Here is a 24,495-nt window from a genome sequence, read left to right on the forward strand (position 1 = left end):
TATTTCCGTGTGATGGTAAATATTTGCCAGGTACCTCCTGAGATGTGTTCATTTATACAAGGTACCCCCTAACTTGTGTAAATGACCTTATAATCTGTATACAAAGCCACTCCATGTGCATTTAAATGGTTTAAAAATACCCCTTCTGATTGATTTTGTATTCCGTGTTATTTTTTACTAATAGCATTGATGTTTATTTGAGTTATATTTAAGAATCCATCTAAATACCCCTTAAGGTACATATACCAAAGGTTGTGCTATGAATACTCCTCTCACCTGTCTTTGTTTTCCCTGAACAGTCCTATAGCTGATTTGCAGTATTTGCCACCCATAAGAAAGCATTGGTGGCTTTTTGAGTAAACAAAGGTCAGGTCACATTCTCATTCTTCTGGATTTCTGTTCTAGATTGATGGTACCACCTAGGTAAGTTTCACAGTTTAGGTTAAAACAATTATTGTAACACACATTACCTACAGTATGTGTACCAGAAGTTAGATCTAGAGTTATGTATATCTGTTTTTACTGATGCTAATTAAGGGATGAGTAAAGCATGTGAATCCACAAATCACCAACCAGCAGAGTCCAAGATGCAGCGCTCCTATTAATTTCAAAGTCCCTGTTTGCCACGACAGTGAACTTTATCCCAAAAACAACATTTTCCCTGCATTTCAGCCCTGCCACAAAAGGACCAGCTGACATATGGTCAGTGATTCAGTGCGCTCAAAAATGTCTAGCAAACACCAGGACAGTCTCCTAAAATTGATTCAGCTGTGGGATCGGTACACCACCAGTGCAGAGCTTGCTCAGGAATGGCAGCAGGCAGGTGTGAGTGCATCTGCGCGCACAGTAAGGCGAAGACTTTTGGAGGATGGCATGGTGTCAAGAAGGCCAGCAAAGAAGCCAATTCTCTCCAGGAAAAACATCAGGGACAGACTGATATTCATCATCATCTTCTCTTTATATAGCGCCACTGATTCCACAGCGCTGTACAGAGAACTCATTCACATCAATCCCTGTCCCATTGAAACTTACAGTCTAAATTCCCTAACACACACATACAGAGAGACTAGGGTAAATTTTGATAGCAGCCAATTAACCTACTAGTATGTTTTTGGAGTGTGGGAGGAAACCGGAGCACCTGGAGGAAACCCACACAAACACGGGGAGAACATACAAACTCCACACAGATAAGGCCATGGTCCGGAATTGAACTCATGACCCCAGTGCTGTGAGGCAGAAGTGCTATCCACTTAGCCACTGTGCTGCCCACTGCAAAAGTTTCAGGGATTGGACTGCTGAGGACTGGGGTAAAGTAATTTCTCTGATGAATCCCCCTTTCAGGTTGTTTGGGGCATCTGGAAAAACACTTGTTCTGAGAAGGAAAGGTGAGTGATACCATCAGACCTGTGCCATGCCAACAGTAAAGCATCCTGAGACCACTCATACGTGGGGTTGCTTCTCAGCCAAGGGAGTGAGCTTACTCACAATTTTGCCTAAGAACACAGCCATGAATAAAGAATGGTTCCAAAACATCCTCCAGAAGCAACTTCTCCCAACCATCCAAGAACAGTTTGGTGACGATCAATGCATTTTCCAGCATGATGGAGCACCTAGCCATAAGGCAAAAATGAAAACTAAGTGGCTCGGGAATAAAAACATCTACATTTTGGAACCATGACCAGGAAACTCCCCAGACCTTAATCCCATTGAGAACTTGTGGTCAGTCCTCAAGATGCGGGTGGACAAACAAAAACCCATAAATTTTGACATTCTCCAAACATTGATTAGGCAAGAATGGGCAACCATCAGTCAGTATGTGACCCAGAAGTTGATTGACAGCATGCCAGGGCGAATTGCAGAGGTCTTCAAAAAGTAGGTTCAACACTGCAAATATTGATTCTTTGCATAAACTTAATGTAATTGTCAATAAAAGCCTTTGACACTTATGGGATGCTTGTAATTTTACATCAGTATACCATAGCAACATCTGACAAAAATGTCTAAAAACACTGAAGCAGCAAACATTGTGAAAACCAGTACTGTGTCATTCTCAAAACTTTTGCCCATGACTGTACACACAAAAAACAACAAGCCACCAGTTAGATAAAGGAGCAAGTTCTCACATAGGAGTAGTTTTATTCAGTTAACCTGAAACTTTGGCTGTTCTGGAATAAAACTACTCATAAGAGAGAACTTGTACCAAGAAGCCATCAGTCAGCTGGAGGAACATTTTTTTGTGTATAAATGAATCTAGCAAACCACACAGTCAATTTCTGCAAAGCAAGTGTGCCAAACTGTCAATCACAATCTGTGTCCTGTGTTGGAGACTTACCCCTCTGCACTAGGTTGCCATGTTAGGAGGGAGTTGCAACAGATCGTGGTGCAAATGTTTTGCGAAGTATATGTGTAATGAGCACTTGTGTGAAATATACTTTTCCAAGGGAAAACTGAGCTGCTTTGCCAACTACAGGGGAAGAGAGGAAAAAAAAGAGTGAGACTGCTTTTTTGTCTCAATTCTAGACATTAGCCAGTAGGTGGCAATATAAGACCAGTATCACTGTTCTTAATCTTAAACTTGCTGTACACCAAGGTATTTGCATTAGTGCTTTCAACAAACAATGTTTTAGTTAACAGTGTTCTTAATGACAGCATCATAAACAGTGCCTTCAATAACAGGGTAGTTAGTTGTAGCAGGGTAAAGTGCTGCAGAGATTGGCTTCAGCGGTAAGTATCTGTCATAATTATTTAGGGGTTAAAAAATAACGTATTGATGTAACATGTGAACTTACTGTTGGCAAGTAAAGAAGGGGTTAACGGTAACCTAACTATGCTGACAATCTCCCATAACCATTTGCTTTCTCCTGCCACTCTGCTGTCGGCAATGTTCTATTATAAAGGGATTTTTTTTTACACTTAAATAGACTGAGGGAACTGGAAACAATTTACACTTACATTGTAAGTGTAAATTAAGTCCTGTAATTTACTTATTATTCTGAGCAGCATGTATCTTTAGATACATGTGACGCACAATAGTACACAATGTGTATGTTTTCATAAGACACGTCACAAGCAACAGCCTGCAAGGCCGATAAATAAATTAACAAAAAAACACACTAGCGGCATGTGCATGCTGGGACCTTTAGTGCATCACAGACAAAAGACTAACAAAAGGTTTTTAGGAAAAATCAGGGGGACCCCCTATTTTGCCAATACCGGCCTAGGCTGGCAGCACTAGGGGTGGGTAAGATTTTTATTAATTTTCAGGCGGAGGTCACGGTTTAAAAAAAAAATAATTATTAAAAAACACAAGATGATCCATGCTGATGGTCATCATCATCAGCATGGGTATTACACTAGAGAAGAATCAGCCTCAAAAGATACACCTTCTAGAACAGTGGTTCCCAAACTTTTGCAGTTCGCGGCACCCTTAGAGACTCCAAATTTTTTCAAGGCACCCCTCCAAAATAATTATTGAGCAGTCCTGTTTTAGAAGTAGGTGGGTCAAAAAATTGTAATAAGTATTTAGGTCAGGACAGAAATACTTATTTAGTTGTATGCAAAAATGCCCCCTCTGCATCCAGACACTCTGCCCTCAGGCACTCTGCATCCAGACACACTGCCCCCTCTGCATCCAGACACACTGCCCTCTCTCACACTGCCCCCTCTGCCCTCTGTCACGCTGTCCCCCCTCCTCTGCCCTCTCTCACAATGTCCCCTCCTCTGCCCTCTCACATGCTGTCCCCTCCTCTGCCCTCTCATGCTGTGTCCCCCTCCTCTGCCCTCTCATGCTGTGTCCCCCTCCACTGCCCCTCTCACGCTGTGTCCCCCTCCTCTGCCCCGCTGTGCCTCTCCTCTGCCCCACTGTGCCTCTCCTCTGCTCTCTGTCCCCCTTCTCTGCCCTGCTGTCCCCATTCTCTGCTCTCTGTCCCCATCCTCTGCTCTCTGTCCCCCTCCTCTGCTCTCTGTCCCCCTCCTCTGCCCTGCTGTCACCATCCTCTGCCCCGCTGTCCCCCTCCTCTCTCCCGCTGTCACCACCCTCTGTGCCACTCCTCTGTCCCGCTGTCACCAACCTCTGTCCCGCTGTCACCATCTTCTGCTCTCCTCCTCTGTCCCGCTGTCACCATCCTGTCACCAAAATCTGTCCCGCTGTCACCATCCTCTGCTCTCCTCCTCTGTCCCACTGTCACCATCCTCTGTCCCCCTCCTCTGTCCCGCTGTCACCATCCTCTGCTCTCCTCCTCTGTCCCGCTGTCACCATCCTCTGCTCTCCTCCTCTGTCCCGCTGTCACCATCCTCTGTCCCCCTCCTCTGTCCCCATCCTCTGCTCTCCTCCTCTGTCCCGCTGTCACCATCCTGTCACCAACCTCTGTCCCGCTGTCACCATCCTCTGCTCTCCTCCTCTGTCCCGCTGTCACCATCCTGTCACCAACCTCTGTCCCGCTGTCACCATCCTCTGCTCTTCTCCTCTGTCCCGCTGTCACCATCCTCTGTCCCCCTCCTCTGTCCCGCTGTCACCATCCTCTGCTCTCCTCCTCTGTCCCGCTGTCACCATCCTCTGCTCTCTTCCTCTGTCCCGCTGTCACCATCCTCTGTCCCCCTCCTCTGTCCCGCTGTCACCATCCTCTGCTCTCCTCCTCTGTCCCGCTGTCCCCCTCCTCTGTCCCGCTGTCACCATCCTGTCACCAACCTCTGTTCTGCTGTCACCATCCTCTGCTCTCCTCCTCTGTCCCGCTGTCACCATCCTCTGTCCCCCTCCTCTGTCCCGCTGTCACCATCCTCTGCTCTCCTCCTCTGTCCCGCTGTCACCATCCTCTGCTCTCCTCCTCTGTCCCGCTGTCCCCCTCCTCTGTCCCGCTGTCACCATCCTGTCACCAACCTCTGTTCTGCTGTCACCATCCTCTGCTCTCCTCCTCTGTCCCACTGTCACCATCCTCTGCTCTCCTCCTCTGTCCCGCTGTCACCATCCTCTGCTCTCCTCCTCTGTCCCGCTGTCACCATCCTCTGTCCCCCTCCTCTGTCCCGCTGTCACCATCCTCTGCTCTCCTCCTCTGTCCCGCTGTCACCATTCTCTGTCCCCCTCCTCTGTCCCGCTCTCACCATCCTGTCACCAACCTCTGTCCCGCTGTCACCATCCTCTGCTCTCCTCCTCTGTCCCGCTGTCACCATCCTCTGTCCCCCTCCTCTGTCCCGCTGTCACCATCCTCTGCTCTCCTCCTCTGTCCCGCTGTCACCATCCTCTGCTCTCCTCCTCTGTCCCGCTGTCACCATCCTCTGTCCACCTCCTCTGCCACGATCCCTCTCACTCTGCCCCGCGCCAGCCATAAAAAAAAAACAAAACACAGAAACTTACCAATCCGTCGGGCGCCGGGACCCAGCAACCTCCTCTATCCCGCAGCTTGTTACTGACGTCGATATTCAGTGACAGCTGCAGGAGAGAGGAGGCTGCTGGGTCCCGGCGCCCGGCGGATTGGGTAAGTTTCTGTGTTATGTTTTTTTTTTATGTCTGGCCCGCGGCACCCCAGTGACAGCGCCGCGGCACCCCTGGGAGCCGCGGCGCACAGTTTGGGAACCGCCGTTCTAGAAACATATTTGAAGCTACTTCCCCTTGAATGTCTCTCCCCCCCCAACAGATAAGGCTTTATGGCACAGAACATGCCAAGGGTAAATTTATTAAGCTCCGATTTTGAAAAAGTGGCAATGTTGCCTATAGCAAACAATTAGATTCTAGTTATCATTTAGTACATTCTACAAAATGAGAGCTAGAATCTGATTGGTTGCTGTAGGCACCATCTCCACTTTTTCCAAACCCACAGCTTAATAAATGTACCCCTTATTGTGATAATTATCAGTCCTCCTGTTTGATATAGGAAACGTAGAAAGAAATACTACTAAAGAAATAATAATGCCTGTTTAACACCTCCACAGGAATTTAATATATTGAATTTCTGTGGCGGTGTTAAACATGACTAAAAAAAGTAGTCTCCTCTTTAAAAACAAAACCTAATGCACCATGGGTCACATGACCAACCAAGCTTATTAAATAACTCATGAGGGCAATCCTCATACTTACAATAATGATGTAGATTAAATTACAAAAAATAAATAATAAATAATAATAACGATAAACCAGACAAACTATATATAATCTAAATGCCTAAAACTAATTATATACCAATATAGAGAGAATCATAGGAGTGCCATCCATCTATGTCAGGATGAGGGCCTGAACAGAATATTAAATGTCAGGGCCCCACATAAAATATTAAATTGAGAAATAGAAATGTACATGTCTTCCCTAAGAAGTTTGTTTTTTTAATTTAAAACATTTGCCCAAAACATTTTTTGGGCAAAACATAGTTGATACCCATGGGACATTTCCACCCTCCACATTAGCATTTACACTTCCCCTCAAAATGCTAGTCTATTTCAGTTTGCTTAAAAAGTCTGTGTAAAGGGACAAATTGTTTACTCTTTGGTTTGATCTAATTGAAGGACTGTCCTTCTCTTCTGTCTGTCCCAAATATAAAGCTTATTATATGTAAGTTTATTCTCTGTAAATTCATCCCATTTGTTTTTGCAACTGTTAGGCATTTTTTTTATTTGTATGTCAATTGTTATTGGTTTTGTTTTTATATCTAAATGCCCTGTACCTTTGCATATTAAATCTAAAAATGTAATAAGTCTTGTCCTTGATACTCTAACCAATCCATTAACCTGTTATGAATATCGCTTGAACATGTAAATGCTTTAAATGCTGGTGGGTGAATTGTTAATTCATTGGAATAACAAGCCTAGTGTAACAGAGTCTTGTTCACCTCTTGTGTAACAGAGGTGTTAAAGAATTAATCCTTTGATTTGTTTAATGGGCCTTGCCAACCAACCTGTGTGTAACCAGGTGCATAGTGTGCAGTGTGAGACAGTATATTGGGGTCCTGTTTCCCTTATTCAATAGGTGGTGGCAGCACCTAAGTGTGTCCGGGTGTGTGAGCGCTGTTTGGGGGCAATATAGCAAATATTTAACCAGTGTGATAGGCATACTTACCTACTTTCTTCAGCTCCCTTCCGGGAGCCAGCCAGTGGAGGGGGGCGTGAAGGGGCGGGGTGGCCGAAATCGCGTCATTTCGGCCCCGCCCCCTGTGACGTCATGACGCAAATTGCGTCATTTGACAGCGGGGGCGGGGCCAAACGCCGCGATTCACCGGGAATCGCGGCGTTTGGGATCTAATTCTGCCCACTTCACTAGGAAGTGGGGCACTTCCTAGTGAAGTGGGCAGAATTCGGGAGATTGCCACACTCGCCCGGGAGTCCGGGAGACTCTCACAAAATGCGGGAGTCTCCCGGACATTCCGGGAGAGTTGGCAAGTATGGTGATAGGTGAGAGAAAGACTGAGCACTGGAGTAGTGTGTAACCCCCATACAGTAAACACACAAAGTCACATAATCTGGGATCGCATTTATGACAATATCGTTAGAAAAAAAAGTTATGAACACAAGTAAAGACTGTGTGACAAAGGGAGTGGATAGTCACAGGCTTCTAAAAGAGGAGTTATGTATTTATTTGGCAATTTGCAGAGAAAGACTGCAAACAAAGTTACACATTTGTACAGTAATGCACTTAAATTAAAGATACAGGTGGACCTATGTGTGACAAAATAATGCTAAAAAGTCTAATTTAACTTACATATGTTGGAAGTGGTTTAAAAGCATCTCTTTCCACAGCTAGCAGTAGGCTAACAGGTGGGTTTGCACTGAGGGTAATCGAAACAGATTACATGCAGGGAACTCCTTTTTAAAGACAAGGTGGGAGTATCATCTCTCCATCAAACTAGGGCTGTGGGAGAAGTGTAAAGTATTTAAACCTGTCTTTTTCTTTTATGTGTGTGACAGATACCAAACAGTGGTTGGTGTATAGGGAGCTGGTCTCTGTTACTTTAGTGTTATGGTCCCAAGAATAGTGTGTACAAACTTTATGTTATGAATTACTTTGCCATCCCGGCAATAAAAAGCAAGAAAGTGTTCATGTGTCACAACTGTTACAGACTTAAAAACAAGAAACACCCACATACATGACCCCGCAGATGAAAAATATCACAAGCAAACTGGTAATAAATATTAAATAGTAAAGCACAGACTTTAAGAATTGCTATCTCAACAAAGGATGCCTTGATTACATATGGAACTTCCACTGACATATATATTTACGATCTTCATACTCATTAACCACTTAGATGCTCAATTATAATTCCTACTTGCATAGATCTCTGTATGTATTTATGATCAGTGCAAACAGGCCCATCACATATATCAAGCTTAGAGATCAGATTCATAGCAAAGCTATAACAATTAAGTTGTTACGTTCTGCCTGATGGCAGCTCCTTTCTGCCAAGCACTGTTAAACTTTTGCCTTTTTATGTATCCAGCTTGCAGTACCATTGTTCCACCAAAGGGACCACTGTGGTACTTGGACTGCTCTCCTACCTGCCAGAGCTAAACTCATTTTTCCAGGATGCTTAGCACCTATCCCTAGCCTCTCAAAGCCTGCCTGTCCCAGCAGCCTTTGCCAGTTCATCTGTTACCTTTACTGCTGAATGGGTTTCTGTGTCTGTATCCTGATTGGTGTTCTGGTTTTGATCTCTGTCTTGGTGCCTCATTTTGTATCTCATCTTGTGACCCAGACCTGGCTTTGTTGTGACTTCTCTTCTGCCTTCTCCCTGGTATAGTGGTGGACTGTGTGGCTTTGACCCCTGGCTTCTATAATCCTCCTGCTTTACTGTGTCTGCATTTCATTGCACCACTAGCAATCCTGCACCTATGACTCACCCGGTGCCTCGTCCCTCACAATTAACCTGCAGTCTTGACATCCATGACTCCCCTGGTGCTTCGAGCCTCCAGAGCAAATCAGGTATCCTGACTCCTGTGGTTTATCCGGCTTTCCAGTACTGCCATACCCTGTGTATTTGTATTAATTGCCTTTCCATTTATTGCATTTCCAAACCTGTGTAATGAAAAAACACTTTATTCCACTTACGATTCCCAATATGAAGACCACTGAGAGTGTAAGTAGTGCCCCAAATAATATTTGATATGTTTATTATGCAGCTGTGTGTAAATGTATGATCTGTTTATTGAATGTAATATTATGACACTGGTATGTTCTGCTAGAAATGATCTTGCATGCAAAAGAAAAAAAAAACAGGTCCTAAAACAAAACGCACTCATAAGTCTTTATTGAGTGACCTCAAGTGAAGGGGGTCTTTGGGCAAAAAAAGTGTGTTTAAAAACCATGAAACATTGTTATCCATTGTCAGTCTTTGTGAAAGGTGATCTGATTGAAAAGCTGTCTGTATTCTGGCCTTCCCACGGGCCAACATATTATGTTTGCTGTTATTCCTTTCTAAAAAACTAATTGCATAATTGTATATTGCTGTAATTTTATTATAACTTTTTATACTTTAAGCATAGTGGCATTCTTTTTATATTAAACTTCAGTTAACATTCTGTCTTTTTGTGTTCTTAAGGGATTCACAGGCTACATAGCTTTGTTTATTAGAAAAGTTACATAACTGAAATGCAGGGGTTTGTCTGGTTTACAATGACTCTGGTTAATTTAGCTTTAATTGTAATGAAATATAAGTAATATAGAACCCCAGAATTTCTGCAAAGTGGAATCAAACAAACCTTGTTTGTGGAAGTTAATAGTGAGTGTTAGGTATAATTAAATTGGCTTTTTAGAGACATGAAGGGGCTTATTTGTGATAAACCCTTTGTCACACAGGCTCAGGTACATGCCATATGTGACAACTTAGTTTTTATATTTTAAATCTGTTCCCTTAGTCTGCTTTCCTGTCTTGATTAATGTCTCATTTGCTTTGTAGCTGTGCCACTATTTACACTCTACTTTGCCGCTGTCTCTCAACTCTTATTCACTGAGGTGTTTGCCTTAATCTCCTTAGTCTGTCTCTTACACTGTTTTCCTTCTCCCTCTTGTATCTCTTCACTCACTCTGTTTCCATGCATCATCATCATCATCATCATTTATTTATATAGCGCCAACATATTCCGTAGCGCTTTACAATTGGGGACAAACGTAATAAACTAATAAACAAACTGGGTAAAACAGACAAAGAGGTGAGAAGGCCCTGCTCGCAAGCTTACAATCTATGGGACAATGGGAGATTGACACATGAGGTTAAGTATACATTTTGCATCTTGGCCCAGCCAGACTGCAAAGGTAAAAGTGACTCATGCACTTGACTAATTACTTTCTCCTTTTTATTCTCTTGTGCTCTGTACCTCCAAGCTACTCTCAGTCACTTTTCCTTTCTTGTTCCCACTGGCAGTTCAGTCAAACTGACTGCAGCCTTACCACTACCTACAAAAAATTACAGAAATGGTAATAGCTTGTTAATGCACATTTCATACTTGCCTATTCTCTTGGAATGTCCTGGAGACTACCGAATTTTGTGGAGACCTGCCAGGAGAGTTGGCCACCCTCCTGACAAAGCAATTGAATGCATCATGGCCCTGTCTTACACTGACATGACTTGCACTGTTGTGGTAGGGCAAACAGTGATCACAGAATTGTGTCGTGATGCCCCCTGCACTTGTCCAAAAGTAGGCAATTATGGCAATTACATACCACCCTAAATTTCAAGCTTGGAAATCAAGAGTTATTGGTCTCTGAAAAAAGAGCATGATTGCACCATGATGGAAGCATGTCACCCTCATTACCCTTTCCTTAAAACACTCCTGTATTGTCATGTGCACCAGCAGCAGGTGTGTGTGGCACTTATGCACTGCAGCTATACCCCCCCCCCCCCAACAGTTTTGGCATATGTGATAATAATGTGGGCAGCATGTTGACTTAGTGGTTAGCACTTCTGCTTCACCGCATTCGGGTCATGAGTTCGATTCCCAACCATGGCCTTATCTATGTGGAGTTTATATGTTCTCCCCATGTTTGCGTGGGTTTCCTCCCACACTCCGAAAACATACTAATAGGTTAATTGGCTGCTATTCTGTACAGCGCCGGGGACTTTGTGGCGCTATATAAATAGATGATGATGATGATGATGGTAATCCTGTTGGGGTGGCAGGACAGTCCTGTAGAATCACCACCTGAAAGGTATGCTACTACATATGTACATATTCACGCAATACACATTTGATATACAATGTCATAGTGGCTTCACTTACTTTTTAATTATATAAAGGTGAGAGAGCTACTCCATTGTTTCAGCTCCTGCACTTATCTGGGTCTTTCTTTGATAAATAATTGTAACAAGAGTGAAACAATAATTTACTAAGAGAATGAGAAGTTGCACATTGAAGGGCACGTTACTGCGCATGCTCGCTCCTCACACACATTTTACCCATTGCTCATCACGACGAGCAGACAAGTTTATGATCGTGACTAAGATAAAGTTCCCGCCCATTTATCATCAACTCTCTGCATAAGACCGAGACCAGCACTGTGACGTTCTAGCGGAATGCAATAAGACCACGCCCCTCCAGGCATCACGCCGCGGAGTCGATAGGAAAATGTCGGGCCGCTCGGTGAGAGCCGAGACCCGCAGCCGGGCCAAAGATGACATCAAAAAAGTGATGGCGGCCATCGAGAAAGTCCGCAGATGGTGAGCGGTAGCTGTGAGGCAGGAAACAGCGCGCCCCTATAGTACTGAAGGGAGAAGCTCCCTTATGTAGACGGGACCCCGAAGCCGGCATATAACTTGCCAGTGAAGATACGTTGATTGGGCGAGCGGCTGAGTGGCAAGGTTGATAACCTATTGTCTGGCTTCGTTCAGTAGCTGAGCTGTCACTGTCCCTAATTTTAATAGCAGCGGGGCGTGTTTAGAAGGATGGAATTTGGTTGGGCGACGTGTGAAGAGAAGCTATTCTGTGATTGGATAAACATCACCGAGCGAAAGCAATGCCTGTCAAAGAAATCCTGTGTGTGGTTGCTATGGAAATGGGCCACAGATGCAATGGAAGGGTTAGTGTGGCTGGTTGGTGTAACTTTAACGTTTTGGGATGTTTGTTGGTGACGCAATAACTTAATTTTATACGCATTAGCTTATTGATTACTGTGTGTGTGTGTATATATATATATATATATATATATATATATATATATATATATATATATATATATATATATATATATATATATATATATATTTATTATTAGTGCCACTAATTCCGCAGTGCTGTAGAGAGAACTCGCATCAGTCCCTGTCCCATAGGCGCTTAGTCTAAATTCACACACACATAGGGGGGTATTCAATTGTTAGCGAGTTCCGCTAAATACTCGCGCTCTAAAAATATTACCGTTAATACGGTAATATCTCGTTCAGGGAGCTGTGAGCTGAAATCCAGCGCGTAAATTACCGTATTAACGGTATTTACGCGCATATTACCGGTAATATTTTTAGAATGCGAGTATTTAGCGGAACTCGCTAACAATTGAATACCCCCCATAGGGTCAATTTGAGAGCAGCCAATTAACCTACTAGTATATTTTTGGATTGTTGGAGGAAACTGGAGCATTTGCATCCCACAGTACAGTCATTATACATTTTTATCCCACGATATTCTATAACTGCAATTGAAGTCTGATTTCTAGATGGATAACTTTTTGCTGAACGTTTTCAAGGTCGTTTTTAGTTTTTGTCTATATTTTAAGACTTACACATTACTTGCATGTAGTGGAGACATGTTCACTGCCTGGTGAATAAATCTTTAGTGGCACTGCATATAAGGACACACTTTCTGTCTCCCAAAATAGTGAGTGATCTCCAGAGCTTCCAAAAAAGTCCATCAATCTCCCTGATGGCCAGCCAGAATGAGATATGGTGAGCATAACAGTTCGACAATGCGATTTGTGTTGTCACGCTCTGACCACCATGGTGTGTTTTATGTGAATGCACTGTAGTCGGTGGAGCAATATGAATGGCATCTCTTCATTAAATCCCACCTGTCCTCTCCAGGAGTGGAGCTCAGAAAAGTAGGCCAGTATTAATAAGGTTCATTGAATCCTAAAAGTGCTGTCAGTTCACATAAGTGTTCTGATTGAAGAGTAGAGACATAAAAACAAAACCTTTCTCTTATACTTCCATGTTATATGCAGCATTCACTTTGAACCCTTCTGTGTACTTTCAACACTTCATTTATAGGGATCAAGAATTACTATTTGTGGTGCCAATTAATCTGTGCTCAACAAGCGGATGTACAGTGGGCTCAAGGAAAGCAGAAGTGTGCCACACCTTAGGTCAGTAATGGACAAAAGACAGACTGCCAGCGGCCTGACGAACCTTCAGTTGCAACCCCCAGTTCTATGCCCCCAGACTAACTTATTCTGTGCTTTATGTCCTAAAGGGGAGAATAAAATTAATTGGGGGGGAGCCAATTCTGCTTGCTGTCCTGTTGGAGCTGCCCACAATGCACCTCCTAGATGTTTGGTACCTAAAGCATTGCTGATTTTTGCTTACCCCTCATGGAGTGTGTATAGCCACATATTGCACAAGGCTACTACAAGACCTAGCGCTGAATTAAGTCACCCCCCCCCCCCCCCCCATAGTGATGGTCACACCTGGCTTCTTCATTATGTGTTCTCCTCTGCACAATACAGGAAAGTAATGCAGTGCAGTCTTCCTGTTTACTCTGCAGGCTCTGAGCTGAAGTTTATTTTAGGTTGCGTGGTTAGGTTAGTGGATTAGGAGTTGGCGGTGACTGATACTCCCACATTATGCAGGCATGTTGATATGTCTCAGTGGCATGTTGGATGTAAGTGAATAACTTTGGAGTACATGTGAGCTATAAGGGCATGTGTGGTAATTGAGAGGTCTGACGGACATTTGGGGATGACTGATGTGTGGCGGTGGTGGTCTCGTTGGAGGGCTTTATTTTTTTTTGTGTGGGCAACCACACTGCGCACAGGTGGAACAAACTGCAATGTGTGAATGACATTTCAAGATGGCCATCTTTATTGACCGGTCATGTAAAGAGGGAATGGGATGATGGAGCACGTGCCAGGAAATGCATTACCCTCCAATATTTTACAAATGAGAGTTTACAAAACTCTGCTAATAATCAAAATTCCTAGATCTATTCCTACAAGCACATTAAGGGTTTGTCCACTTTGAATCAACATTCCCTATTTAGAAGAACCCACTCCCTTCTCACATCTAGTAATTATAGACCTCTACCTGTGACAATGCTTTCAGTGCAGGATGGCTGGCTTTGTCCAAGTTAATTGATCAGCCAAGACAGGCATTGTGGAGCGAATGAGGCATCTGATTCAGTGAAGTTGGAGCCTCTCCAATAATTTATTTTTTTTCTTTTTATTCCCATACTTGCTAATTCATTCTCATGGACCTCCTCCTCCTGAAAGCTGCACCATCTCCCTTTTATCAAATGGCACAGTCTGACACCTGTTAATGGCCTAAATAAATTATGGATTGCTGTTCCAAAGTGGACAAATTGTGTTAATAACTCTGTTATTTCTATAAAATTACTTGTGTTAAACAGAAGAGCCATAAAATATGGCTTATTTGTGTCTACCAGAGACTGATTTATTATATATATATATATATATATATATATATATATATATATATATATATATATATATATATATAATTAGTTTTAAATAAGAACCTGGAGTATTCAATAATTAAGAAAAACCATCATCATCCACAATAAATGAATATCAATATGAAAAAACTTTTAGTATGCCAATTGTGAAATTCTCTATTGTCGAAGTGTATATTTAGAAGTGCGGTATGAGAAAACAATAGCCATAGAAATATTGTGGTTTCTTATTATAAGCCTTTTATATAGTCAGCCAGAATTTTAAAAGACCAAGGGCTAGATTTACTAAACTGCGGGTTTGAAAAAGTGGAGATGTTTCCTATAGCAACCAATCAGATTCTAGCTGTCATTTATTTAGTACATTCTGCAAAATGACAGCTAGAATCTGATTGGTTGCTATAGGCAACATCTCCACTTTTTCAAACCCGCAGTTTAGTAAATATACCCCTAAAGTTGTTTTAAACATCCTCACTCATCCTAGGTACTGCAATTACTTATATTGTTAGAAAACATGCAATGGTAACTTGTAGAAAGGTTCCTCTTTTAAGCTAGGTACACACCTATGCAATTATCTTGCAGGTCTTGCGATTCACAACAGTTTGGTCAGATATTGCAAGAGTGTATATCCTCCCACGATCATGTTTTATCGTACCAAAACACTTTGCTGTTTATTTAGTTTTTATAAATTTCCTAAAAATTACAAGTACGTACATATGAGCAGCAGCGTAGGCAGATATCTCTAGAGTGTGTACAGGGTCGCAATCTTTTCAACAGAGCTGAAGATCACACTCTGAAGGTAAATTGTGTAGATGTGTATGCATCAGGACTTTCAATTGTTAGAGAAAATGCATCTGAAGTAAAGCTGGGTACACACTACAGAATTTTCGACCAACTTTTTATGCCGAGCGATTTTTACATGCGATCGATGTTCCGATCGCTCGGTCCATGGACTGCATACACACTAGCCTTGTTTAGGACGATAAAGGGAAGAGCGGACGTCCCTTTAGCGACTTTTACAGCCATGTTGTCGTGAGCAATGACTGTAATTTCGTACTCACTGTTGTGGATCGGTCGGAGGGTTATACACACTACACAACGGAAACGAGATCGGAACGAAAATATTAAACTGTAGGACCAACCAAATGAGGAGACATTCGTCCATTTGGGCAGACTTTCGACCATCGTGTCACTGCACACACTGACCCGACTATTGAACGAGCGGTCGTATGTCGGCTGTTTGAGTCGATTATTGGACGAAAACAGTGTAGTGTGTACCCAGCTTAAGATTGCATAGGTGTGTACCCAGCTTTATACCTTCATTAAAAGACCCCTTTTTGTTATATTCCTATACAGTATACTTACTGTTGAATTTCTGGTGTCTTTCAGGGAGAAAAAGTGGGTGACAGTCGGTGACACATCCCTGCGGATATTTAAGTGGGTTCCTGTTATCGATGGAAGAGATGTATGTATAAAAAAAAACTTTTTAAAGGTAAAATAGCTTTAAAACAACAACAAAAAGTGTTCTAAAGAAAATGACCACACATGTGTGCTGGCTTCTGTGGAAAACAGCTTGTTGTAATGCTGAATTGTTAAAATTGATTCATTAATTAATTTCAAAGTCAGGTCACAAAACGTAAAAGGTGTTAAGAAAAACTGCATTTAAATTGGTGTTGACTGTATTTCAAGGAAAAAATGATGGCATGCACGCAGAGGTAAAAGTCAATGAAATTGAATAAAGACAGCTGGACTTATTTCTTTATTATTTACCAGAAGGAGAAACTGAAGGGAAACGCGCATCTGGACCAAACCTCATCGACTGCCAACTCCTCTCTCCTGCTGGAATTTCAGGGTAAGATTTACATACTGAAAAGGCATAAAATTGCACTAGATGAGCTTGCAGAATACCAAAATGAGTAATGTTTCCGAAGTATTGCTTGTTCTGTGCCCAATCAGCTCCGTTTTATTCCAGTAGATTTTCCATATTACCAATATATCGCTTGAGATATCGTTGCAACACTGTGTAGTTTTAAAGACCATTTGGCGCAGTAGTAATAGCTGAGGTCCAATAGCAGCCTCCACCTGCAGTGACATCATTTGTTTCTAGGAAGTACAGACAACTATAGCTGTGAGAGGGGTAGCCACCCAGGATGCAAATATGGTGTGGGGTGCAGGGAATTAATATTTTACATTAATTTGGTTACAATTAAACGCATCACTTTCTCTTTGCCCCAGGTGCTAACATTTCTACTTATGGCTCTGCAGACAACCATTATAGTGGTATTTGGGATGTAAAAATAGGACTGACTTGTTGTTTACGTGCAGCATACATGTGTTTTGTAAGACACCCCACAATGTAATGGATAAACTTGTTCTACTTTTAGAAAGTCTTATTTGGAAATTCTTTTAATAAGGGTTTTGTGTTTTATTTTTTTCTCTTAGATTTAGGTGGTCCTTCTCTTGTAGCTAACTTGTTTACAAACAAATTTATTTTAAGATGTCCACAAGCATGAAATACCTCTTCTAATCTCTGCACTCCATTAGTTAACTTGGGTGTTATCTATGTGTTTGGATACTTCTATATGCTGTGTGTTGTTGAATGTACTATACTTTATATAGCATATACTCATGGCGTACATTATGTCTTTACAGATGAGACCAGTAACCAAAGCTCCCTGTCTGACGTATACCAACCAAAGGTGGAAAGCAGCACCTCCAGCCCCAGCCCCCTTCATAGCGAGTCCCCCAGTCCAGTGCACACATCTGACTCTCAGCCCCCAACGCTGGGACAGGAGAGTCTGGATGGTAAGCAGAATGTGGTCTTCTGACTGTGCTAGGAGGCAGTATCTGGATCAAGCTGATGTTCTGTCACCAGAGGGTTGGGCAGTAATCAGAAGAAGAAAGTGAAATTATTCTGTTATACACCATAACCATTACACAAATACATAGATCATTGGTTGTATATTGCTAATGAATAAAACACTCTGGGGCAGATTTATCAAGCCTAAGGAAAATGGGCGTTATTACCAATCAGATTCTAGCTTTCATTTCCTAGAATGTACTGTATAAATTATAACTAGAATCTGATTGGTTGTTATGGATGAAACTTTTAATTTATATATGATGGGTGCATCGCAAGAATTTATAACGTGTAAGTTTGTCAGAAAAATATTTTATACTCTGCCATCTTGAAGACCATGAACATGGTTTCTTTTCTATAGTAATATATTAATATAGTAATCAATTATTAAATAGGGTTAGATCCCATTTTATTCTGCTTTTTTTTTTTTTTATACACAAAAGGCAGATAATTGCACTCGGTCTATGAAGCAGTTGGTGTATATGTGAATGTAGCAGAAGCACCAAACCAAAACATGTTATAGTATCACAATATTCACATGGAATACCTTACCTATCCCTACTAAAATCTATGTACCATGTCCAGCAAAAAAGCTGTGTTTGTTATTTAACTGTTTTAGGGAATATGAGATCTCATGCAAGGAAGAACATATTTTTGTAATTGCCCGCAATCTCTGCAAGACATGTAGCTTAATTGATTATAAAATCCAGACACTTAAATTCTTTTATTGTTCTTTAAACCATGCATGTATAAATTATACCTTCCAGCATGACTTGCTTTTCTTGCAGTGGATTTGGTTCATATTTCACAGTAATGTTGGAGAAATAAAATAATTTGAGTTTTTAAGCCGGTTACTAATAGGCAAAATAAAAAAGTGTGAAAGTGAGTCTAAACTTCCTGCTTGTCTGATAACTGTGTTTGATATGCGCAACGTGTGTCCACCAGCAGTGCATAACTCTTCACATTCATTTAATTGGGGATACCGGCATGCAGAAACATAATTGAAATATTGGGGAGAAGCTTTAATAAATCATTTCTAGAAAAGAAAACAACAATTGGGCAGTGTGCTCCAACCGTCTCAGTCAATTTTTCAGCTTGCCCCATTCCTAGACAGCCTGATTAAATTGCCACTACAAACAGGAGAACAATGAGTGTGGTGCCCGCTTGGTAGAAACTAGCCCCAGGTTAAAAAAAATAAAAATGGTTCTATGTCCTGAAAAGTGCTGAGGGCTGGCCTGTGGGCCCCAGGGAAATGAGAAAGATTGGGACACCTGGCGTAGCACTTTTGTTACCTCTGTCTTTAAGACCCTTGCCCGTTATATAATTATGGTATTAAAAAAGGTAAAGTCACAAACTCACATTTGTAAAAATAAAGTTTAATGAAATAAAACATCCACCAGATTTTTTATTTATTTAAATCCAAATGGACAAACACCTCAAAAACAAATAAACATTAAGCGGATGCTACATGAGAGAAGAATCAGGTGACTGGGACACTCCTCCATTCATTTCAGTTGAGTTTGCACCACTGAAATGAATAGGCTGTTCTAATGAAAGGGCCAAAGAATCTGTAGCAAAACTACAGCACAAAGCCTGTTAAACATGCTATCTACGCAATGTGCTCCCATGGTGATTAGTGGACTCCTTCAAGTGCTGCGACATGCAACATCCAAACCAGTAAACTTTACTTATACACAAACGTATACAAACACAAGTAACGGTGCAAATTGGTATGAAAACATAAAGTAGAATGTATTTTATTTTTACATACATTTGTATGTGATTCACTTCAGACACTGTTTATGGAACTATACTGCAATTGGATAGTAAAAGAGAAAAACCTACAGTGAAAGTGGTCATGGAAGTATTATAAAGTTGGTTGGTTGGTGCAGGTGTTTATTCTTTGCAGGCATTTTGTGGTTTTGTACATTATGCTGTGTAACACATTTTTCAAACCAAATATCAGACAAGCGGGCATAGCTTATTAAGCACATATAGATCTCTAAACTTCTCTGCCAAAAGGCAAATTATTTTTTTTATTGCCTTTGGCAAAATGAATGTAGAAAATATATTGTTACCTCTTTTATTGTGAGTTTTGCATTTTCTTTTTTTGCCATTTATTATTCAAGTGTTTTGCATATGCTAATAAGCCTTAGCCCCTGGTCTGCACTTTTAATTTAGTATATTAACTTAATCATATACTTTAGGGTTTCTTTCCATATGCTCATATTTAGCTAAAGATAAAAAGTTTTACAAAACTCTGTAATCATAAGCAAATTATTTTCACACAAAACCATGCTCATGAAATCAGATCATATTACATGGGTCTGGGTATCTTCACCACTACTGAATGGGAAAAGATTATTGAACATATAATACCATTACTCATGCAGTATGGTGATGTCAATATATTTTATTTTTCAGAGCCCTCTGTGCCTGCTGCTGAGGTCACTGATGAACCACCCACTCTGACAAAGGAGGAGCCAGCTCTTTCTGCCGCTCAGGTATCCACTGATGCCCATTTTTACACTAGTGCAGTGGATTCCAAACGTTTTCAGTTCAAGGCACCCTTAAGGCCTCCACAATTTTTTCAAGGCACCCCTAAGCCAACATAAGTACTAAGTAGTCCCCCGCCTTGCTTACCACTGGCCCTGGCCGAGGCACCCTTGTTAGATCACTGAGGCACCCCAGGGAACCTAGGCACACAGTTTGGCAACCACTGCACTAGTGGTACCTACCCCGATAGTAACCAGACTGCACAATTTTGATGCCTGTTTGGTTATTTTACACTAATTTGAACAAAATGTTGTCAAGTTTGGAATGATGGTTGGCCAAAATGATTGCTTGACTGAATCAAAATCTTACTGAATTCTTCTGGAGTCTACTGGTAAATCACAATGACTGCATCAGTGTGTGTGTGTCTCACCTTTACAGGAAAATCAATTTACACATAATGAACCTTACTTAACTTGAGTTGCTGAGTTCACATGCAAAAATGAGATGCAAGTGGTGGAGGATACACATTTAGGGGTCCTGTATTTAAAGGGAGAACTCAGTGGGGCTATATTTCTAAACATCCTCAGCCATGTTGGAACCCAGATTTCATCCTATACTTCAATGGTGTGCTTTTTGCACCTTACGAACCTAATTCACCAAGACACACATACTGAGCGCAACGTGTGTTGGTTTAAAAACGCACGCACATTTGCTGAATTAAACAAGGAACGGATCTGAAGATACGTGCACTGATGGATTCGGGTGTAGGTCTGCTCTGCTCTACTACCCAAGACACTGCAGGAAACGTCCAATGCCTATGAAAATTTGGATTCCTATTACCTGTTAATAATGGCATTAATGACAAATTAGTTTTAAAAAAAACCCATATATAATTACACCCCATAAAAAACATTTATCATGATGATCTTAATGTCTACTAAACATAAAATACAGTTGGTCCTAAATGCAAACCAATGTTGTTGCATGCATACATGTCTGTCATCACTCCTGATCAGGACTTAGGGGTATATTTACTAAACGGCGGCTTTGAAAAAGTGGAGATGTTGCTTATAGCAACCACTCAGTCTAGCTGTCATTTTGTAGAATGTGGAAAGCACAGTTCTATTCAACCAATATAATAAAAACATTTAAACACGCAAAAGTGAAACATAAATTAAAAACGATTGCATGCGAAAGGTTGTGAAGAACCGTTTTATAGTGGCATTTCCAAAGTCCTGAAAGAAGGCATGCTGGGAGCATATTCCTTGCTGAATGCTTAGCTAACAATTAGGCAGACAGAAATTGGTGTGCTTGCATATTTTGTCATTAATAGAGGACATTTTATTTTTTTTAAAAAACAAAAAAGAACCATAACAATGAATGTGTCTTCAGTTGGTTCCTAATAATGACACAAAAAGCAGTAGCTCCTTCAGTTTTTCATTGAAATAGCCAATTCAACTGCTATTACTAATATCAGTAACTACCTATCTTTTCATTTTGTAATATCCAACTCTATTTACTATATTAACCTGAGTCACATCCCCTGGTGCCTGGGTACCTAACTTCACTATAAAAAAACGAAAAACATTTATTTTACTATTGAATAATAGCCTTCTCTCGAAGCTCAAGGGACGTCTTACATAAGGTGATCATATCTACCCTTAGCTGTATTTCTTGTAATGTAAGGAATTCCAACCTTGACAGTCTGTACCCCTTTCTATCAATGATTCACTGATTAGGGTATTAGTTGCATGTAAATGTTTACAGGACACGTACATAAATTTACATTTATGTACAGACATTTTTTGATGTTCAAAACACAACTTGTCCAGGTTCATCATCATCATCATTTATTTATATAGCGCCACTAATTCCGCAGCGCTGTACAGAGAACCCATTCACATCAATCCCTGCCCCATTGGAGCTTACAGTCTAAATTTACACACACACACACGTCAATTTGATAGCAGCCAATTAACCTACCAGTATGTTTTTGGAGTGTGGGAGGAAACCGGAGCACCTGGAGGAAACCCACGCAAACACGGAGAGAACATACAAACGCCACATAGATAAGGCCATGGTCGGGAATTGAACTCATGACCCCAGTGCTGTGAGGCAGAAGTGCTAACCACCGTGCTATTCATCGCAATGATTCAATTGTCGGATGACCGTATCTCTCCACAAGCCAGTTCAGGTTGATCAACAAAGAAGGACTAACTAGCCAACTTTTGGAATCTGTAATGCAAGTAGTGCGCTGACCAGTAAGGTGATGGACATGTCAATACTTTGCCTGAGATGTGAGGCTACATAAGAGGATATGGGAGGAAATGGTTTGTGCAAATGGCAGCATTGCTTATATGACATATGCATATGATACATTTGATTGTGCTAGATGATGCTTACTGTGCATATCTCTTTATGTCTCAGGCCGCCGATCTGGATGAGTCCGGAGCACCACCCTTGAAGAGAGTGTGCCCAGAGGTGCCTTCACTTCCCCCCACTGCTTTAAAGAGTTAGTGCCAGGCTCAGGTGTACACTTAATCATTGTCCTGTGACAGCCTGGGAAAGCCTTAGTTGACAATGTTTGCACTGGAGGCTGGAAGATGTGCAATTACTGACCATATACCTTTCAAAGGGAGAAAATGATCATCTGCCTCACAGAGGCCCACACCAAACTGCAAAGCCAATGAGTAATGTTTTGCTTTATTATCAACATTATTCAAAGGTAGTACACAGTACTAATGCTTTCATCATATCCAGAAAAGGCTTTTAGACCATTCATCCATTGTGCCATATATTTTATTTCGTGTGAGTTTGTCATCTTAGAATGTGCATTTCGGTAGCTTGCCTATTCTTACATGGCGTTTGGAAAGCATGGTTTCATACTGTTCAAAGTGCGTTCGATATCTTCCAGTTTTGCTAATATCAGAAACTGATAAATCTGGATTTATAACATTGTCCTTCCTGCCATATATGACAGACCTCTCCACCACCTGGCCAGGGAAGTTCATGAAAGACAGTAGTTGTATTGTCAGATACCTAAAACAATGTAGTTTTACACCCTAACCAGTTTTAGTAATAATTAGTTTGTCTCTTTATTATCCACCTCTGTATATTATTAAAAAAAAGCCTCCATTCCTGAGAGAAAACAGAAATATGTTATATATTGTGTAATGCTATAATATTTCCTGTTCTCCTATAGCACTGAGAACAGTGGGTTCTGGATGTGTTTCAGCACAACAAACTATATTTTTAATAAATGAAGCTATTTGAAATGGACTCTGAGCTTTATTTTTAATAGCAGCTTCTGTGCAGGTTAGTTTACAGAGTCACGGGGGTAAATGTATCAAGCTGCGAGTTTCTTGCGGGTTTGAAAGTGGAGATGTTACCTATAGCAACCAATCAGGTTCTAGTTATCATTTATTTAGTACATTCTACAAAATGATAGCTAGAATCAGATTGGTTGCTATGGGAAACATCTCCACTTTTCAAACCAGCCAGGAACTCGCAGCTTGATATATTTAACCCATAGTCTTTTCATCCGACGGTTATAACAGTTGAAGAGCACAGATCTGAGGTTAAATCTTTTAAAACATGTATAGTGTGTACACATGAATCGGCATGCTGATGGGGACTTTTTTTTCTTTCAGACATTGGTACATTTGTTGTAGATAACACATTGGTCGGAAAAGCTTGTAGTGTATACCCAACCTAATATACTTTTTTGTTCCCCAATGTCACAGTTATCTCCTCATTCAAATCATTTTAATAAATACATACAATGGGCTAATTGTTTCTAAAGGAACCATCTTTTTAAAATTAAAGGAGAGATCCATGAAAAACAATATTTGGCCAGTGAACCTTACTCCCCCAGTTAGCAAAGACCATAACCCCATCAATTATATTATTCATATGATCCCCCAGCCTTGTGGCAGGGGCGGATCTAAAACATTTTTTTTACCTTAGTCCCCGCCCTCTTTTTGAAAACTCTTGCTGTCGATGGCTGCACACTATGTGCAGGTCCGTTCGGCAGAGAGCAGCAGGGCAGCACACTGTCCCTGGCTGTCTCTGCCGAACTTACCTGCACATAGTGTTCAGCCGTCGGCAGCAAGCCCCTGCTAGGGGGCGATCGCCCCCCACCCCCCCTAGATCCGCCACTGACTAGAGTGAGTTTGTTAAAAACTGATGGACTCCTTATGGACTCCATGGTTTCGTTAGGAAACAACATTTTTTTTCATGGAGTTTTTGTTTTTATTTGGATTTTCTTTTTTTTTTTTTTTTTTAAGTGTATATTATTTTTTGTTTCTTAACTAGTCGTAGGTATGTTTAATATACGGTCCCCTGCATCTACTTTATACCTCACTAGCATATATATTGCTAGGTATATTGCTTCAACAAAATTACATTAAGGTACAATTATTAATTCTGCCACCCTTGCAACCTTGCCCACTATTGATTTTATTTCTAAAGAAGAAATACTTGAGTACATTTATAAAAGTATTATTCAGCGACAAAAAAGGAACACAGGCATCATTATAAACTGTCTCAAAATC

General features: G+C 41.2%; 1 protein-coding gene across 5 annotated transcripts; it reads left to right on the plus strand.

Moving 5' to 3' along the window:
* The first annotated feature begins 11,391 nt into the window (after nt 1-11,391).
* BCL7B (BAF chromatin remodeling complex subunit BCL7B) lies at nt 11,392-23,217 on the plus strand. 5 transcript variants are annotated; one of them, XM_075196645.1, is made up of 6 exons: nt 11,392-11,633; nt 15,976-16,078; nt 16,360-16,438; nt 17,239-17,391; nt 19,871-19,950; nt 22,370-23,217. In XM_075196645.1, the coding sequence occupies exons 1-6, from the start codon at nt 11,542-11,544 to the stop codon at nt 22,457-22,459; spliced, it is 597 nt and encodes a 198-aa protein (XP_075052746.1). In that variant the 5' UTR covers nt 11,392-11,541; the 3' UTR covers nt 22,460-23,217. The 5 variants fall into 5 exon arrangements, with proteins under 5 accessions (XP_075052746.1, XP_075052747.1, XP_075052744.1 ...); XM_075196646.1 differs by having other exon boundaries at nt 11,397-11,633; nt 15,976-16,051; XM_075196643.1 differs by lacking the exon at nt 11,392-11,633 and adding an exon at nt 11,664-11,992.
* Nucleotides 23,218-24,495: the final 1,278 nt, after the last annotated feature.

The sequence above is a fragment of the Mixophyes fleayi genome, chromosome 2, assembly GCF_038048845.1.
Source record: "Mixophyes fleayi isolate aMixFle1 chromosome 2, aMixFle1.hap1, whole genome shotgun sequence".
Lineage (NCBI taxonomy): Eukaryota > Metazoa > Chordata > Amphibia > Anura > Limnodynastidae > Mixophyes > Mixophyes fleayi.